This window comes from Neomonachus schauinslandi, chromosome 3 (assembly GCF_002201575.2).
Source record: "Neomonachus schauinslandi chromosome 3, ASM220157v2, whole genome shotgun sequence".
Lineage (NCBI taxonomy): Eukaryota > Metazoa > Chordata > Mammalia > Carnivora > Phocidae > Neomonachus > Neomonachus schauinslandi.
In genome coordinates, this window is record NC_058405.1 from 181,579,220 (window position 1) to 181,598,471 (window position 19,252).

The 19,252-nt window shown below is 40.4% G+C and overlaps 1 protein-coding gene across 1 annotated transcript in view; it reads left to right on the top strand.

Annotated features, from left to right (window-relative positions):
* COL4A3 (collagen type IV alpha 3 chain) overlaps window positions 1-19,252 on the top strand; it is a 128,749-nt gene that overhangs the window by 65,506 nt on the left and 43,991 nt on the right. The window contains exons 3-18 of the mRNA XM_021682956.1: window positions 189-278; window positions 3,464-3,508; window positions 4,164-4,208; window positions 4,932-4,994; window positions 5,670-5,723; window positions 6,936-6,962; window positions 7,507-7,581; window positions 9,723-9,785; window positions 9,941-9,976; window positions 11,859-11,900; window positions 12,118-12,195; window positions 13,906-13,968; window positions 14,365-14,424; window positions 15,652-15,696; window positions 16,198-16,251; window positions 17,194-17,235. Of these exons, the coding sequence (XP_021538631.1) occupies window positions 189-278; window positions 3,464-3,508; window positions 4,164-4,208; window positions 4,932-4,994; window positions 5,670-5,723; window positions 6,936-6,962; window positions 7,507-7,581; window positions 9,723-9,785; window positions 9,941-9,976; window positions 11,859-11,900; window positions 12,118-12,195; window positions 13,906-13,968; window positions 14,365-14,424; window positions 15,652-15,696; window positions 16,198-16,251; window positions 17,194-17,235 (882 nt within the window). The remainder of the gene's footprint in view (window positions 1-188; window positions 279-3,463; window positions 3,509-4,163; window positions 4,209-4,931; window positions 4,995-5,669; window positions 5,724-6,935; window positions 6,963-7,506; window positions 7,582-9,722; window positions 9,786-9,940; window positions 9,977-11,858; window positions 11,901-12,117; window positions 12,196-13,905; window positions 13,969-14,364; window positions 14,425-15,651; window positions 15,697-16,197; window positions 16,252-17,193; window positions 17,236-19,252) is intronic.

Consider the following 19,252-nt stretch of genomic DNA (forward strand, 5'->3'; position numbering starts at 1 on the left):
AAAGCGGGTAGCTTTCCATTTACTGTTATACTTACTGCTGAGTGTCAATTTTGTTGTTCCAAGGGAAGAAAAAGATATGTCAAATGTCCTCATTAAGTTGTAAAGAAAAGAAAGCAATGGTTGTGGGTATGTTTATTGCTGGACAGTGCTATTCTGTGTGTTTCTTATCCTGTGTTGATTTTTAACAGGGGGAGAAAGGCTTTCCTGGACCTGCTGGTTATCCAGGCCAGAAGGGATTCCCTGGTCCCGAAGGCTTGCCTGGACCACAGGGACCCAAGGTATGTCAGTTTATAAGCTTGGAACATCCCCAATTCACCTAACCTTCTTTATGCCTACCCCTAGGTTGCTGGGAACCTGGAGAGAATTCGGCATCTCAGCCAATTGGTGGGTGCCATGGTGAATTACTGCTCTCCAGGCTTAGCCAGGTCCTCTCTTATCTCAAGAGATTCAAATGCTCATCACCTTGAAGTTCCCTACTCAACTTCCTCCTCCTCCTCCCTGATCCAGATAGCTTCTATACCTGCCTGTTTTCTTTCGTCTTGCATGAAAGGGTGAGTTCTTTTGGCCTTTCATTCAGGACCTATTCTTACCCCTGTGTCCTGGTGCTGGGATGCCCACCAGAACCATGCGTCTTGGCCGTTCCTTTCTTTTTTGTTGTTAGCTTTTCTCTTTTAATCCTCAAGAATGCAAATGGCCCCCCATGCTTATATAAAATTTCCTCTGGCTATTTCAGGTCCTGTAAGCAAAGGATTGCCATCCTTTCCCTGTCTTCCCTTTCTCTGTCAAGATTTTAAACACAAACAAAGTAACTAACCAGGCTAACTGTAATTCATCTCCTATTCGCTCCTCAGCCGCCATAATTTTCCTTTGATCCCCCTGCCCTGAAAACGCTCCTGCAGAAATCACCCATGACTTTTGTGTCCTTCTGCTTTGTTTCACCATGTGGATCACTCTCCTTGAAACACTCGTCTCTCTTTGTTTCTGGAATCATCCCTCCTCCGATTCTCTTCTTTCATGGGTTCCTCTTTCTCAACTCATCACACATTTTTATCCTAAAGTCCGTGATACAACAAAAGGCTTTGTTCAAATAAATACCCTAGAGGATTTGCTAAAGAACTACATAACCACTAGATGTGCTGATGGCTCTTTCCTGCTGCGGACATTAGCTAGACTTAAGCCTGGGCTCTCACGCACTCACGTGGTTGTTCCCCTGACTGCAGGCCTCCAGCAAGCTATGAACTAATGAATAAGCTATGAAAGATCATTGTAATTGATCCCCACAGAGTCTTTTTAAATTTCATAAATGTGTGAACTACTTACTTGGTCATCAAAGGCAACAGTTACTGCGAATTTCTTCTGTGTCAGGCATTGGGACATTTACTGTTGACTCTCTCAGCTGCTCTTCACATTGAACCCCAGAAATCATGACTATGGTGACTCAGTCTCCGTTTTAGGGATGAGGAAACTGATGCTCAGAGCACTTAAGTAACTTATCCTGTGCTCCATGGTTAAAGGTGACAAAATCAGAGTTCAAATCTGGTTTTATATGATGCCAGAATCAAACTCCCATAACCAAAGAAACTAAACCCACACCTACAGTTTCTAAGTAAAAAGCAACATGTTGTGGTATTTCAGGAATTCTACCATTTCGTGTCTGTCTGATTCATGTATGTGTAGTTTCTCCATTTCTCTTTCTTCTGACCCTAATTTTGAAAAAAAAAAAAATCATTCAGATTCTGGACATTTAGTGTCTGAATTCGGACCCATTCGGTGTCTGACCATCCCACTGCCTTATTGCAGGGCGTGGCCTAGGATAGTCCCGCTTTTCACTAATAAAATGAATTTGCCACTTCAACTCTGGGCTTGGATCAACTCATGTCAACTCCTTCCTTTTTGTTTTGTTCTTTACTCCCATTCCTCTCGTTATGCTGGCATTTCTTTAGAGAAGCCAACAATCAATTAAAATAGTCATTGCAAACATATGGTGCTTATGATGGGTTATGTGATGTGGAGGTATTCCATAAAGTTAATCCAGAAAATTTGGGGGCCATGTTGTCATGGAGTTTGTATACAACAGTGTACTTTGTAGATGTAGCTACAAAAGATAATTTGATCAAAGGCAGACAATTATTGCATATTAAAACCTGACCGGGCGCCTGGGTGGCTCAGTCGTTAAGCGTCTGCCTTCGTCTCAGGTCATGATCCCAGGGTCCTGGGATCGAGCCCCGCATCGGGCTCCCTGCTCGGCGGGAAGCCTGCTTCTCCCTCTCCCACTCCCCCTGCTTGTGTTCCTGCTCTCGCTCTCTCTCTCTCTGTCAAATAAATAAATAAAATCTTTAAAAAAAAAAAAAAACCTGACCAAAAAGATTTTTAAGTGGGATCGAGCCCCGCATCAGGCTCCCTGCTCAGCGGGGAGCCTGCTTCTCCCACTCCCACTTCCCCTGCTTGTGTTCCCTCTCTCGCTGTGTCTCTCTCTGTCACATAAATAAATAAAATACTAAAAAAAAAAAAAAACCTGACCAAAAATATTTTTCAGGTTTAAAAATTTCCTCTCTTAATTTTAAATATTGTATGCATGAAAAGAATTACAATTTTGGGGTCTTGTGCATAACACAAATAGCATCCTGCAGAGAAGGAGAACGTGGGCACGCGCCCAGGCATTCCACCTCAGTCAGCGAAGGCCAACTGTGGCCTTGACCATCCAATCTCAGAAGACTCTGTAACAACCCTTTTCTCAAAAAAAAAATCAAAAATACCAAAACATACTGAAACTCCCAGGAATGATAAAAACGGCTTTTGGACAATAGAACTTTCACAGCAAGTGGCCTGGTTCAAAAAGTCTCCATTTAAGGTTATTCTCTAAGAAACAGGGCCTCTCAACCGTATTCATCATATGCCCGAAGCAAGTTTATCTCTGGTTCAGGCAGTTCTTACTTGGCTATTTATTTATTTGTGCATGCCAGGCCCATTTTGTTAATAAAGTCTTTCTCATGCACAGAAATATTGGCTGCCATTCTCATCCCCCATTGTAATTGTATCATCATCCTTATCAGACCTCTGCAGCTGTCTGGCTAATGTGGGGTTTTTACAGCAGCTCTTCTCAGACATTAATGTGAACAAGAGTTATTTTCTAATCTGGTGAAAATGTAGATTCAGAATCAATCCATCTGAGAGGTGGGGGTGGGCCTGAGAGCCTGTGTTTCTCACAAGCTCCCAGGTGATGTTAATCCTGCAGGCCCCTGGACCCCACATGGAGCAGCGGGGCTTTGAACGAATTTCTGTTGGTCCTTTCTGATAAATGTTTTAGCTTCAATTAAGCAAACAAGCAATTTCACTGTGTTAACACTGAAATAATCACAAGAACAAAACAGTTTGGCGTGTGAATAGAATGGGGACTTTTAATTTATGGTTTCTTAGTGCCAAATAATTTCCAGTGCCTTTTTTTTTTTTCTCTTGGATCTAGGGCTCACCAGGACTCCCAGGACTCACTGGTCCCAAAGGTGTGAGGGTTAGTAGTTCAGCTGGCTCATCCTGATTGCTTGATGAAAATTCTTCTTTAAAAAATAAGAACTCTGCACTGTAAAAGTTATACACATGTCACAAAGGAGTACATTCTGTACCATACACTCTATAGATGAAGTTCAAGAACAGGTAAAAGTAATCTGTCATGGCAGAAAACAGCGGTTATTCTGTTGGGCGTGGGTATTAATGGACTGGGACAGGGTGTGAGAGAACCATGGGAGGTGGAGATGTTCCCTGTTTGGATGGGATGGTGGTGATACCAATATGTACATGTGCACATAGGCAAACATTCCTTAAACTGTTTGCAGAAGCTTGGGGTACTCTACTCTATGCAAATTATACCTTAAAAGTCCACCCAAAAAAGGCAAAAATAGTCTTAATCGTCTCCTTTTAAATATTGCACTGTATGTTAACTAAAATTTAAATAAAAATTTCAAAAGAGAAGTTGGATAAATGTAAGATTTTGAAAAGTTTGTCAAACCTTTTTTGTTGTTGTTTTGTTTTGTTTTCCAAATAGTGTTTAGCCATTCCTAATTAGAGCTGCAGGGTGGGGTTATCAGAATGGTAAATACTTTTATGTTTATAGGTTGAAACACTTTTAAGTGTCTTTCTTGTCACCTTCCCCTTTCCTACGTCTGTAGGGAATAATTGGATTGCCGGGATTTTCAGGTCCTCCTGGACTTCCAGTAAGTAATGGGGAAAATGTGTAAATTTTAAAAAATAAAAAGAAAGCTCATTTCAATAAAGAGGTTAAAGCAATAGCACAAAGAAATAGGTACTGAGACGTGTGCTACAGGATGAAAAGGTTACAGTAGAATCACATAATATATTAGAGTGTGGATTTGTAGGACACACAGGTCCAGTTGGATTTCCTAAAATCCAAACAGAACAGAATGGAATAGAATGGAATGGGACAGAATGGGATGGAATGGACTAGAATGAATGGGATAGGATAGGATAGAATAGAATAGAATAGAATAGAATAGAATAGAATAGAATAGAATAGAATAGAATAGATGGAATAGATTAACTCTATTTAACAGTGTAGAATAATAAAATAATAGTTACCTTGTGTATACATCCTTCTTCTTCTTCCTTTCCTTTCTTCCTGTTTAAAACAGCATGTTAAGGGACTTCATTTTATATAGAAAGGTCTTCTGTTTCATCTAAAATATCTGTATCTCACTTGATAATTTTGGGTTTTGATTAGCCCATTTTATTTGCTATAATTTTTATTTAAATTATCTAAAATAACTAAATGTACTATTTAACTATTTAATAGCCATTTGTATTTAAATAAGTATCTAAATTAGGCCATCTCTTCCCTCGCCTTGGGTCCTTCATGATGGCTACTTGTTCCCAGGGCCCGGGTGGTGATGCCACCTCTCTGAGACTTGCTCTGTTTTCAGGGCACCCCGGGCCATCCTGGGCCTTATGGACCTGCTGGTGTCCCAGGATGCAATGGGCCTAAGGTATGTACTTCTCACACAGGAGATGGTTAGGAAACATTTTGCAGAATGAATCAATCAAGGGGAAGGAGAAAAGAGAAGGCACAGACTTTCCTTGAGAGACTCTTTTAGCCAGAACCATTGGTATGTGTCTTCAGGACAGAAACATGATGGTCTTCTTTCTTCTTATGGCTTGGTTTCTGATTGTCTTTTGAGGACATTCTCTCATGTTCTTCCACAGAAGGACAACTGGGGGCTCACCCTTCACCTAAGGTTGTGAGTGTATGTAAATCAGAAACGAAAGCTTGGAATGCAAAATTGGTCTTTTGAGAAAAGTGACTGAGCTTTCCAGTGTTCACTCACGCCATTTGTTTGGTGACAGCACCCTCCTTTCCCCCAGGATGGTGACCATGAAAGAACTAATTACTCAAGTTTCAAGGAAACAGCAATTAAAAAGTTCTTGGCACAATTACACTTTTGCCGTTTATGCACAATTTGAGAAACAGTAGATTCTAATCCTGTTTTCAATTAAGATAATGGTTTTCTGGCCTTCAGCCTCATGACCCAGTAGCCATAAGGAATTTGGGTTACTTAGTCTAGATTTACCGCTGCAGGGCTGGAAGAGAGAAACAGGGAAAATATCTCAATAGGCTGTTCTAGCACAACTAAAAAGAGTAACAAGCTTTGTATGCCTTCCAGGGTGAGCAAGGGTTTCCAGGCCTTCCGGGGACACCAGGCTACCCGGGGATCCCAGTAGGTATCCATTTCTAACTCTGTATAAAGTACAAACACGAGTCATTTACAGAATGGCCGTGTGCTGAAATCCATCACGACTTTGCGGAAGTCGGGGGCCGCCGGTAGTAGACATTCAGCGCGTGGGTGGGGGGATGAATGAATAAATGCATTTTGAGTTCAGGTTTGTGCTTCGAGGTTTTATTTCGCTTTTGAGACATCCAAGCAGAGATGAGTGATAGGCAGCTGGATTCGCTTAGAGGAGAGGCCCCAGATGGTGGTGACACAAGGAGCGAGAGAAGGAGGGGAAAAGACCCTCAGAACAGACAAGCCCCAGCACAGGATGGCTGGGTCAAGGAGAATACACCTGTAAAGAGGAGGGGCCTCGTGGTAGAAAGAAGACCAAGAGGAGTATATTATGGAAGCCCAGGAAAGATGTTTTTGAGTAGAGGGAGTGGCCGATAGCTGACTAATGCTGCTGAGACGTCCAGTAAGATCTGAGGTCTTGTCATTGATTCTAGCAACGTCACTGTCATTGCAAGCCTTAGGAAGGGATATTTCCAGCATGGATGGAGGCAGGAGGCAGGTGGGGCACTGAGGAATGAACAGAATGGGAAGATTGCAGATGACACGAAGGAGAGACTGGTGGGAGGAGATTCTGTTTGTTTAAATGAAAGAAACTCGAGCATGTTTAAAAACCAGTGGGAATATATGTGCAATGGAATACTACTCAGCCATCAAAAAAAATGAAATCTTGCCATTTGCAACGACATGGATGGAACTAGAGGGCATTATGCTAAGCGAAATAAGTCAATCAGAGAAAGACAATGATCGTATGATTTCACTCATATGTGGAATTTAAGAAACAAAACAGAGGAGCATAGGGGAAGGGAGGGAAAAAGAAAACAAGATGAAATCAGAGAGGGAGACAAACCATAAGAGACTCCTAATCATAGAAAACAAATTGAGGGTTGCTGGAGGGGAGGTGGTGGAGGGATGGGGTCACTGGGTGATGGACATTAAGGAGGGCACGTGATGTAATGAGCACTGTGTGTTATATAAGACTGATGAATCACTGAACTCTACCTCTGAAACTAATAATACATTGTATATTGATTAATTGAATTTCAATAAAAAATTTTAAAAAACGGTGGGAAGTAGACAGTGGGAGAGGGGGCAGAACAGCAGCAAGGACCAAGCAGTGATGTTAAGTATTTGGTTTCCTTTTTATAGGGTGCTGTTGGTTTGAAAGGAGAAAAGGTAAGTCACGTGTGGCATATTATTATTGAAAATCTCTAAGTGGACATATGAAAAGATTTCTATTAAATAATGAGGTGTAAGAAATTACAAATTAGGCTTCATAATTAATTCAGAAACCAATTAATAATTGGGACATGATATTTATTCCTATTCAACAACTTCTTTTAGCTCTTGTCATAAATATCTCTTAAGGAATACAATGTTTGTAAAATCCTTTTAGGGAATAGAGTCTAGGGGAAGAGAACTAACCTCAGCCTGGGGACACCACCTTCTAGATCAAGAGTTGCCACTAATTTTGGTATCTTGAGAAATGGTTTCTCATCTTTGTGTCTTTCTTCCTTCCACAGTAAACTGTCAATTTTAGGAGATAGGAAAATCTTTTATTTCTTCAAAATGGAGTAACTACATAATCCTAAATCATTTCTCCAAGTATATATCCTGAAAAGCACTTTTATCCTTGAAGCAGTAGGACCTTGAAGAAGCATTTAAAGGAGTTTTGAAAATATAACATTAACTATGTTTAATGAAGTTCTTCATTTTCAAGGGTGCTCCTGCTGCAGAAGGTATAGAACTTGATGGAAGAGGTGACCCCGGGTTGCCAGGAGCTCCGGGATTCCAGGTATTCCACGTCAGAGAAGGTCTCATTATTCTCAGTCCTATGGCTCTGACTCTGGCTCTCTGTCTATCTGTCCCTCTCCTTTCTCTCCTCTCTGTCTCTGTGGACTCTGTCTTTGTCTGTCTCTCTTCTTTCTCTTTTCCCCCAAATCTCTTTCTCACTCTCTTAGGAACATTTTTATGGTTTGTTTCCTGTTTTCTTTTTTGTTTCATTTTCTTTTTTTATTGAGGTATTATTGACATATGACATTATATTCATTTCAGATGTGCAAGGTAATGATGAGATATTTGTACATATTGTGGAATGATCCCCACAATAAGTCTAGTTAACCTCCGTAACCACAGTGACAAATACTCTTTTTTTCTTGTGATGAGAACTTTACTTTCTTAGCAACCTTCAAATCTGGAGTACGGTATTGTTAGCTGTAGTCACTATGCTGTACCTTACACCCCCAAGACTTATTTATTTATAACGGGAGGTTTCTACCTTTTGACCCCCTTTACCCATTTTGCCCTCCCTTCAACCCCACCTCTGACAACCACAAGAACATTTGAAGTAGACATTCATATTTCTTCTGTTGGCATTGACTTCATTTCATTCTAAAACATTCACCTCATAAGAAACTCCATGAAATAATATAAAAGGATGATTTTGTGCTTAAGTCTTTTAATCTCTTCTTAAATCTCAATTACCCAGGCTTTCCTAAACCTAAGGAGGAATCTTCAAGGAATAGTTATGCTCCACTTATTCTGTATTTGTTGAAATCAAGGATAGGTTTATACCATACATTGAATATCATTTAAAACTATAATGTTAAATAACAGCCCTGTTTCAAATTTTGCATGACAGTAAGTAACTGGGTTTTATTTAAATGCATCTTTCTCCTGTTGAGTGGTTTACCTTCTGATCTATATGTATGTAGATCTGAGTGTGATCCCTAATGGGTAGGAAGAGACACAGCTATTTGGGGGACTGTGTATGCTTTACTTTGGGATTCAAAAGGGTCTTTTGATAAACCTAAGGCACAGGTACTAACTTCCAGGTTAATTAACCAGAAATATCTTAACTTAGTTCAGAAGTGTATGTGGAAATTTCTGGAAATTTGTCTAAGTGAGCCAAAGAGTTTGAGTGTAGGTTGTCGAACTCCCTGATGGTGAGCCATGCCAGCTGAAGGTGAGCCACAAAATGACACAACGATGCAGTTAGGAGCCTTTACTGACCTTTGAGGAAAGATGCAGGACATGATGGCTCTTCATTTTTCTTGCTTAGGAAACATTTATGGGGCCTGATGCTGGAGGAAAGGGATCCAGTAAGAAGAGATTAGCAGTGCATCTGGGACATTAATGTGCCCCTTAAATGTACATTGAGTGTTGGCTAGGTACTACCAAATGCTGCTGATGAAGATATAGCAATAGGACATTCACCTATGCAAGAAATATTTATTACATCCCAATTATGTGTCAGCAGCTGTCCTAGGCTCTAGAGATACCATGGTGCATAAATTAGCCAAAAAAAGGGTTAAAAAAAAATTCTTGCCCTCATGGATCTGACATTCTAGTAGGGGAAAACAGAAAAGATATAAATTAGTAAGTGCATGGTGTGTTAAATAGTAAATTTCAAGGAGGAAAATAATGCAGGGGCAGGGGAGAGGAAGTGTCCAAGTTGGAAGGAGGGTTGTGGCTTTAGATTGGATGGACAGGGAAAGGATGACATTTGAGTGAAAATAAGAAAAGGGAGAAGAAGTGAGTCATTAATATATCTGGGGAAAGAGGTTCTAGGCATAAGGAGAGCAGGTGGAAGGCCCTACCAAAGGAGCATGCTTGGCTGAGAGAGACAGACAGGCAGACAGAGAGATAGACAGAAAAGCAAAATTTTAAAAATTTTAAAACCTCCTCTAAAATAAAGCTACTGCTCTGGTCATTCTCCTGGAAATGTTGCCATCAGGATATTCCTGGCTGCCTGTTATACATGGCAACACACTTTCAGGCATCTTGTTTTTTTCTTTTTTTGTAATTAACTGCAGCCATAAATGACAGGCGTCATGTTCCTCAGGTTTCATTAAAATATTGTAATGGATTTAATTAATGGACATTGTTCTTAGGTGAGAAGTAAATTCAAACTCACTCTATTCTCTTAATTTACAGGGTTTACCAGGCCTTCCAGGCTTTCCAGGACCTGTTGGTCCACCTGGCCCTCCGGGATTCTCAGTGAGTATGAAGTCATCACTGCTATAGACCCTGTAACCTAATAAATTCATTATATCGAAAAACTTTACACGGAGTTTTCGGCTTGGCACATTTTCTGCTGTAATTTTAACTTGTGGCTTTTTTTTTTTTTTTTTTTTACTTGTGGCTTTTTCTAGGGCTTTCCAGGAACCATGGGACCTCCAGGACCTAAGGTAGATTACAGTTCATATATCACAGCAGCCAGAACACTGAGAACAGGTTAAAAGCCAAACCTGGTCTGATTGGACACGTGGTCACTGCCTGACCCCTCTCTAGAAGCCACAGGATTCCTGGCAGGGAAGGGAATAGGACAGGCAGCTCTGTACCCCTCACTCTCTTCTCCCTGCACTTAGTCACTTGATCCCTGATAATTCAGTTATAAGGAGCTCCCTATGAAGAAAGGGCAAGTCCATAGATTTCTCATTTCCAATAATCCTACTGATCATCCAACACTTTATCCTATAAAATTTGTGTTGGCCTGCTTCCCAACACCAACCTGATCTTGATGCTGGGAAATGAAGGGTGAATATTCATGTGCTCATTAAACAGAGTCCTGCATGTCTTTCTCATGAAAAGACCGATTGCTAGTGTTGGGGAGGAAAAACTTTTCTTTATCCTCTTAGGTTCCTGAGTGGGGACATGCATATGGAACTGAAAAAAGACTGATTAACAGGAGAAGAAGGTTTATTTCATATGCATGTGGGGGCCTCACAGAAATGAAATGAAAACCCCAAAGAGGCTGTCAGGCCCAGAGGCTTGTGTAACATTTTAACAAAGGGTGATACATTTGTGGAGGAGTGACAAGACAAAGAAAAGGGGTTTTGAGCTGGTAGGGGTAGTAAATTGTGGGAAAGTAAGTATAAGGGGGAAACTAATGGAAGATGAGGGTTATTTCAGTAAGGTTTGTTGATGCAGATTTCAGTCAGTGCTGGGTCCAGAGATAAGAGTTTTCTCCTCTTCCTGGTACAGGAGAAGAGCCAGGTGACATCTTCACCAAGGGAAGATGCCTCCATGCCCTGCCCTTAGGTAGATGGAGGAGGGTAGAGAACTTTTTCTGCACTTTTTGCTGTTACTCAATTGTCTGGAGCTCAAAATAATTCTTATGCCAAAGTGATATTTTGGGGTGGCTTATTCTGAGCCCCTTGTTTAACTAAGTAGGAAAATGTTGAGTGAGGCTGAGGCCCCTAGGAAATTAGTCCTAACGCCATATCTCTTGCTACTACCAGCTAGACTTTGTGTGTAGGGAACTTGCCAAGGTGCTTTCACAATAATTATCTCATTATTTACATGAGTTGTCAAAGAGACAGTAAATGACAGCTGAGATTTAAAGTCTTTTGATTCCTCATCTTGAGCATTTGTCCTATACCTTGTGGGCTAATGGGGGGAAGATCTGTATACTCAAGAGTAAAACAGCAAGGAGGCACTTGTGATGCGCACTGGATATAGTATGGAAGTGATGAATCACTGACCTCTACTCCAGAAATCAGTATTGCACTGTATGGTAACTAACAAAATTTAAATAAATAATTTAAAAAAGGCAAGGAGGCACTGGTTGAAATGATAGATCAGCCATTGTTAGTGAGACGGACTGTTCACATTAGACATAGCTCATTTCACTAAATTACTAGTGAAGTCAGATAGCCTGAAATGTTTTCTTAGCCTCCCTATCAACTTTTGAATTTCAGAATCCAGAAGTTCAGCCACCCTTCCTTCGTATCTTTGAGACGAGAAAACTAGGGCATCAGAAAATTAGATAACCAGTCAGTGGCTGAGCCAGAAAATGTCCTCTGAGCTGGTTTCCCTTTCCCATCCCGCCACACGTCATGTCATCATTTGCCATAGAAAGTCAATCCATTAAGCTTTCTGCACTTCGTGATCTCCACTTTTGAAAGAAACATATTGCCCCTCTCCTCCAAGAGATAGCTAAAGTAATTTTTATAATACTAACATTACCATTAAAATATAAACGTTCAGTTACAAACATTGGAACGTCAGTGGATTTAGACTCTTCATCTCCATTTTTAAAAAATAATTTAGTGTTGTCTTTTCTTACAGGGTCACATGGGCGATAAAGTGATAGGACAAAAAGGAGAGCGGGTAATTCAAATATTGTGGTTTATTTGTGGGCAAGACATTTTACGTCTCATAGCAATCATCCTGTACATCTTAGTCACTAAGTGACCCCGGAACAAACATGTTTGCTCTGTCATTTGCGCTATCTTCTTACCTAAGAACCAAAGGGGAGAGTCTCTCCTCTCCAAAAAGCAAAGGTGATGTTGTTTGGTTTTGCATTCCTGAATGTGTTTGTCTTTAGGGTGTAAAAGGATTAACAGGACCCCCTGGACCCCCAGGAACGGTTATTGTCACGCTAACAGGCCCAGATAACAGAACGGTAACTCTTCCATTTTATTACTCAGGTTGTACGTTCTCACTTCCGGGGTGAGGTCCTCGTGATGCCTTACCTCTTTTATAAGCTGTGCCCTCTGAGCTCTCTCAGCCAGCCTGAGCCTCTGGAGTTTATTTTGTCCCCATCTTTTACTCGTGAACCAGAAAACATGAGACAGAGATCTGAGGCAAGATCAGAGGCTAGCAGCTTCCACGATTCTAGAAGGTATTGCTTGGATCTAATTTTGCTCACCTTTTATCCTCACCCCCTCTCATTGTTCCTAACTCAGATGGGGATTTGGTGAGTATTTTTGATAAATGATAACAAAATAGGTGTATGGCTGTGATCCAACTGAATAGTAATGACCTAAAGATATCAGTGGAATGGTATTATAATCAAAGGGGACATTTTTACCTGCCATTATATCCCCAAGGGCAATGTGGCCTGCATTCTTCTCCAAGGACACTGTGGCCCTGTTTTTCAAAATGAACATCTGCTTTTTGCTTCCACCATGAGGTAGCTAGAAGGACCAGGATATAGAACTGAACTGAATGCTCAGAAAAAGTGAATCACAGTATAATACCCCAAACCTAGATACAAGGTTGATCCCAGAATGTCTGGGGGGGTGGGGAAGTGAGGGGTTAATTAACAATTTTTTTGTGGATTAACTAAGAAATAAATATAAATTCTTGTTCTCTTTTAAACCTCTGATTGTTTTTAATAATAGCTTGATTGAAATGTAATTCACATACCATATAATTCACTGTTTTAAAGAATAAAGCTCATGCGTTTTAGTTATAATTAATTTTAACAACATTATTCAGATATAATTTATATACCATGAAACTCACTTATTTAGTACACAATTTAGTGGCTTTTAGTGTATTTGTGGGGTTGTACAACTATTACCACATGCAATTTTAGAACATTTTCATCACCTAAAAAATAAACCCCTTAGCCTCTCCAATATAATTAATTCTTAATGATAGAAGTTTTGTTTATCAAAACAAAACTGAGAAGAGTTAAAACAAAACATGGTGAAATTTGATATGACCAAAATAATATCACTGAAGATTGGAAAAAATTGATGTAAGGAAAATAACTAAACTTCTCAGAGGTAATCAACAAAAATAAAATTAATGAAGTATAAAATTTTATTGGCTGGAAATGGACAGAAAAATAAATCTTATCTTGACAAAAACTAGATCTGGAAGATTTGACCTAGGCGAAAATCTTTGAGTTTGAAAAAAAATGATGCTCCAAGAGGAGACCCACACTGGAGAAAATACAGTCAATAAATGTGATAAGAACACAAACAAACCTGATTAACACAATCAAATCCTCCTTATAACATATGATCAGAAATTAATTGATCCCAATGAAAATAATTCTGTATATTTATATTAAAAATGAAAATAAGATACATTGGGAATGATTTGAATGTGGTTATTGAAAACTGATTCAGGAATTAAACTGATTTAACATATTTGGATCCAAAAGATACTTTCTTTAAAACAACAAAAGTTCATATATGGCTTCAACGGGTTCACAAGTATAAAATCTGAAATAGGAAAAATGATAATCTGTCATGTTAACAAGAGATACATAAGTAGTTTGTAGATCTAGTTCGTTGAACAGATGGAGAAAATTTTCAAGTAAAAGCGGTATAATCTTGTTTGATCTGTGTGTAATGACTTTAAATTGTTTTTGTCGCAGGATCTCAAGGGGGAAAAGGGAGACAAGGGAGCCCTGGGGAAATCCGGACCTCCTGGACCCTCAGTAGGTTCTTTAGAGTCATGCTGTTCCCTCGAAACATGAAGTAGAGCCTTAGTGTGTATTTGGATGTATGATCTACTTTTAATCTTAATATTAGCTAAAGCATGATAATATTTCACCACAGACATCATGGAATATACTAGAATTATTTCACAGCCTCTTCTAGCTGAATTCCCTGCGAGGTTGTACACCCACCCACTGCCTCTCTCCCATCTTATGATTTATCTTCAGCATCTGGTATTTTAGCATCTGTTTTTAAATGAACACTTATACATGAGATGACCCCCCATTTGAACATTTTAAAATATAACAGAATAATCAGAAGGAAAAACTTAATGACAATCGAGGTGAGTCAAAAAATCGATCCATAAAATTTGACATAACTCTCATTAATTACAGGGACCGCCTGGAGAATCTTATGGATCTCAAAAAGGTGCTCCTGGAGAGCCTGGCCTGCAGGTAAATTTGGAAACTCAGTATCGTGTGCAGCCTGTATCAGTCAATGCTTAGGTCTCTTTAGAAGGCAAGTGTAAGATGCCCAATTCAAACTAGCTTTGATTTTTGTAAGTTTTTTTTAAAAGATTTAAGAAATGAAACTTATTTGTTCAAGTATCTGAGGATTTCAAGGCTAAAACAGCCTTCGAGAACTTCAGAGCCTGAAACAAGATGGGCAGGACTCTCCCTATCATGTCTCCTCCTCTGTGGGTATTGGCTTCGTGGTCTCCTTTGACACTGATCTTCCACATAGGCGTCAATGGGGAGGAAGAGCAGGAAGTAGCAGAGGACCGCTTCAGGTTAATGGCATCCAAGAAGATAGTGTGTCTCCCTGTGTCCACTAATAACACCCCCAAGAATCACTCTAATTGGCCCAGCTTGGTCCTATGTCTCACCCTGGAGAGACAACTGTGGCCAGGAGGGAAAGTTCCCAGGATTGGCCAGGCCAGCGGGGTGGGGGCTACTGTGACCGACAGTCCCATGAGACCCACACAGAGTGAGGAAAGGGCAGCTCTCCACAGAAGATGGGGCACACAGTGGCATGGATGCTGGGAAGACAGAAGCAACCGGGGTCCACTCACCCACCCAGCTCTATTTTGGAAAGATTTAAACACATATATTGTTTAAAGACTCTAAAGATTGTACATCAAGAAAAGTATTTTTTTCTAAGAAAAAGTGTTCAGTCAATATGATGTTTAATTCTATCACAGAGGGTAAACATTGTAATAGTTCATCTAAAAGCCTTGTCTGTTTGGGACACTGCAATATGCCTTTATAAATATATTCAAATATTGGCACGTGTGCAGGTCAGGGAATTGCCAACATTTCAAATAAATAATTTGAGTGTGAACTCCTCCCTCTTTCTAGGTCTTTTTGTCCATTTCTCTGGTTTTTCAATTTTTCTTCCAAGCTGGGATGGGCAGTATCAAATCTCATTTAATTAGCTAATCTTACTTTCCAATCTTTCTTCCATTTACCCTCCCTAATTTCCCATTCTGACTGGCTTCTGCCTTCCTCAGCAAGAGAAGGTCTGTGATTAAATTGGTTTTTCTTCTAACAAATGGGTAGAAAGTTTCAGTCAGGCTCTCTTGCCCGGGGTCAAGAGGAAATGATCATATCATTTACGTTTCCCATATTTATTAAAGATCCATATTTATTAAATTATGTGTTTTTGCTTTGTTTTTGTTTTAGGGAAAACCTGGCAAAGATGGTGCCCCTGGTTTCCCCGGCACTGAGGTAAAGACATGTTTGGCCCATTGATGTTGTTGAAATGTCAGTCCCATTAGACGAAGAAGGATTTGGGGAATCACTATTAGTTATGAAGCTAGCAAAAGCATATAGCTTTTTAAACCTGTATTTGAGAATCATAGTGTTACACCCTCACTGCGAAGAGAGATCATCTGAACACATCTTATTTTGTCTTTTCAAAAAGGATTTCCAGGGCGCCTGGGTGGCTCAGTCAGTTAAGTGTCCGACTCTTGATTTTGGCTCAGGTCCTGATCTCAGCATTATGGGCCTGAGCCCCGAAATGGGCTCCATGCTCAGCCGGGAGTCTGCCTGAAGATTCTCTCTCCCCCTCTCTCTTTCCCTCCCCCACTCATGGGTGCACATGCTCTCTCTCTCTCTCAAATAAATAAATAAATCTTAAAGAAACGGGGGCAGGGAGTTCCAACTGTTCCTGCTTCCCACAGAAGAAATTGACTTGTATGTCTTCTGACCTATTCTCTTTTTCCACAGGGAGCCAAAGGCAACAGGGGCTTCCCTGGGTTACCGGGTAAAGACGGCATTAAGGTGATCCCCTCTCTAACATCCTGTCTTCAGCCTTTTTAGTTGGTCGGGTTTTGCCCACCCTTTCCCAGTCATGCCCTGAAAAGAGGTACAAGGGATTGCAATCAGAGTTCATTAAAGTAGCTTAGTTTTATTTGTTAAGAGGAAATGAGAGATGTGACAAATTTACTTAGACACCCAAAGGGCAGTTTTGTGGAAAAGATCTAAAACTTGTCTGTGTGGTGGAAGCTGCCTGACATCATGACCAGTGAGATTTAGTTTCTTCATGAGGAAGGAGTTGGACAAGTCCTGCAAGTGAAGGTTTCTGGTCACTGGAGGTCAAGTGTAGGCTGAACCCCATGAGTCTAGTTCTGGGTCATGACACACTCAAAGGTCATGATCAGTGAATTATGAACTGTATTCCATTTCATTTGTTGCTGACAACATGTTACAGATGTTTTCAAATATTGTCATTTCAAGTCATTGTAGGCATATGGGCAGATTCAAGATTTATCCTATACTAATATGACTTCTGGTAGAATTCTGAAAGTGCTGTCCTGATTTGGTAAGGAAGGGCATTGGTTACAGGTTAGTTGGGACCCTGGGAATTGCACACAACCTGCAACCTGGTTTTGCTGTGCCTGTAATCTGGGGGAGAACATGGGGATGTGAAATGCATAGGAACACCCTCTGAAGGTATTGACATGGAAAAAACACGTAAAAGCTACTAGAACAACAACCTCTTCCCAAGACCTTGATGACAGGATTCTTGTCCCAGATATGGCCCTCCAGGGAAATGACCCAAAGTCAATGTCCCTTTCATTTTAACTTGGTTTGTACATTACATGGAAATAACATGACTTTTAGCATTAATTTATTGTTTAACTGTTTTGCTTTTTAAGCATACTAAATATGTAAATACTTTGGATTAATGTCCTCATAATTTGTAACTGTCTTTCAATACAGGGGTGGAAAGGGGACATTGGCCCTCCAGGATTTCGTGGTCCAGTAAGTGTAACTAAAGACAGTATCCATGTCGGTGCGCCGGGGTGGCTCAGTGGTTAAGTGTCTGCCTTCAGCTCAGGTCATGATCCCAGGGTCCTGGGATCGAGCCCCGCATCGGGCTCCCTGCTCCGCGGGAAGCCTGCTTCTCCCTCTCCCACTCCCCCTGCTTGTGTTCCCTCTCTCGCTGTCTCTCTCTCTCTCTGTCAAATAAATAAAAATAAAAAAATCTTAAAAAAAAAAAAGACAGTATCCATGTCATATTTGATCAAGTCCTTCAAAGTATTAAGGAAATTTTGAATCTCTCATTAAAGATAGAGATTATGGTATTTACTTTTTTATCAAGCCAGGGAAGAAAATAGCTGTTGTCATTATTTGTCCATTGGACAATGGATAAATATTTCTATTTGGTCCTATTTGGTCTCTGGAAGGCACTAGAGATGCCCACCCTGGGCCGTGGGAAAGAAGAAACCCCTTGTCCAATCAGACATGGCCCAAACAGACCTGTGCCCTTGGGCAGAGTAGGAAGGGTGCACTGGAGGTCAGCTGGGGCACCCAGGGGAGAGGGAGCCCGCTCCACCCACTCCAGCTGGGCCCACATATGACAACCTGTATTTCCATGCACCAGAAGCTCAACCAAGGCCAGCGAAAACCAGTGACCACCCCCCCCGCCCTCCAGCTCAAACTCCTCTCTCCGGCATGGACATGGATTTGATGTCTGTCAGCTCCTGACTTTAGAGTGCCCATATTCTCTATTTTGGGACCCTGTAGCTTAAGGACCCAGGCTCTGAATTCTGGTATCCCTTTCTCTCCTGCCTTTAAAAGACAGTAGTTCTCACATTCAGTGTGCTGAGCAGAGCTGCCATTTGTGATTATGCTGGTTGTATGGAAAGGTCCATGATGATAAAACCCTCGTGGGGTGGGGGTGAGAGGGTTCCATTACTGCGTTGCAGTTCTCAGACCCCTCAGGCTAACCAATTTAACTCAGTAACTGGAGGAGCATCCTGGAAATTCGCATCTTCACACAACAAGCCAATGATCCAGATGCAAGTAGTCCCAAAATACTTTTATGGAGTTGCCAGGAAGAAGAAATGGGCCATTTTGTGAAAGCACTTAGCCAGCGCTTGGCAGGTGCATGTATGTCATTATGGATTTTGTGATGGAGATTATTACATTATCATTACTGTCACTATTATGAATTATTTTTGTGATTTTATACATAACTGATTAATCACAATACTTTTGTTATCTTTTTTAAACACACCAACAAAGTAATTGGCCCCATGCAGCATATGAGAAAACAAAACAACACCAAAACTTTTATATTTCCATCTTCTTTTCCTTCAAGATAAGTGTACTGAATTCTAAGTGAAATCGATTTGTCAGTTGCGCTTGAGAGAAATTCTTAGCATTCCTAGTTTGCTGTGTGTGTTTCAATTCTATAAAATTCTGCAGCTTCTAGTAACTTCCTTGGAAGTTCTACTTAGGAAGCAGACGGTTAAGGAGACCAGCAGTAGGTCCACCAAGCATGTTAGAAACAATAACCCTCAATATTATTGCAAGCCAATGGTATCCTGAAATTCAAAGAAACAATCAATGGAGTATTTTTTGATGTGTGGGTCCCAACATACTCTGAAAGAAAGTTAGTCCATGAGGACAAGCGTTTTTTAAAAAAAGTGAAATAGAATATAATTAAAAAAAAATCAGAGTTGATAATATGTCAAAATGGTAAGTCACTGCTTGTGAAACTTTAATTTCAGTATACATATCCCCACATATCTAGGTATGGATAAAACTGTGAGTGTGTGAGCTGGCTCACATCATAAAATGTATTTCTCACTGAAAGCCCATGAAATATATGATATGGTGATACCAGAAACATCAACTTTGATCTTTAAATTTATCCATCATGTATACATGACTTTATTCTTGCTAACACATCAACTTATGAATTCAGGAAAATACCATTTGGGGGTGGGGGGAAAGGACATTGAAATATTGCATTTGGTGAGCTCACCATAAA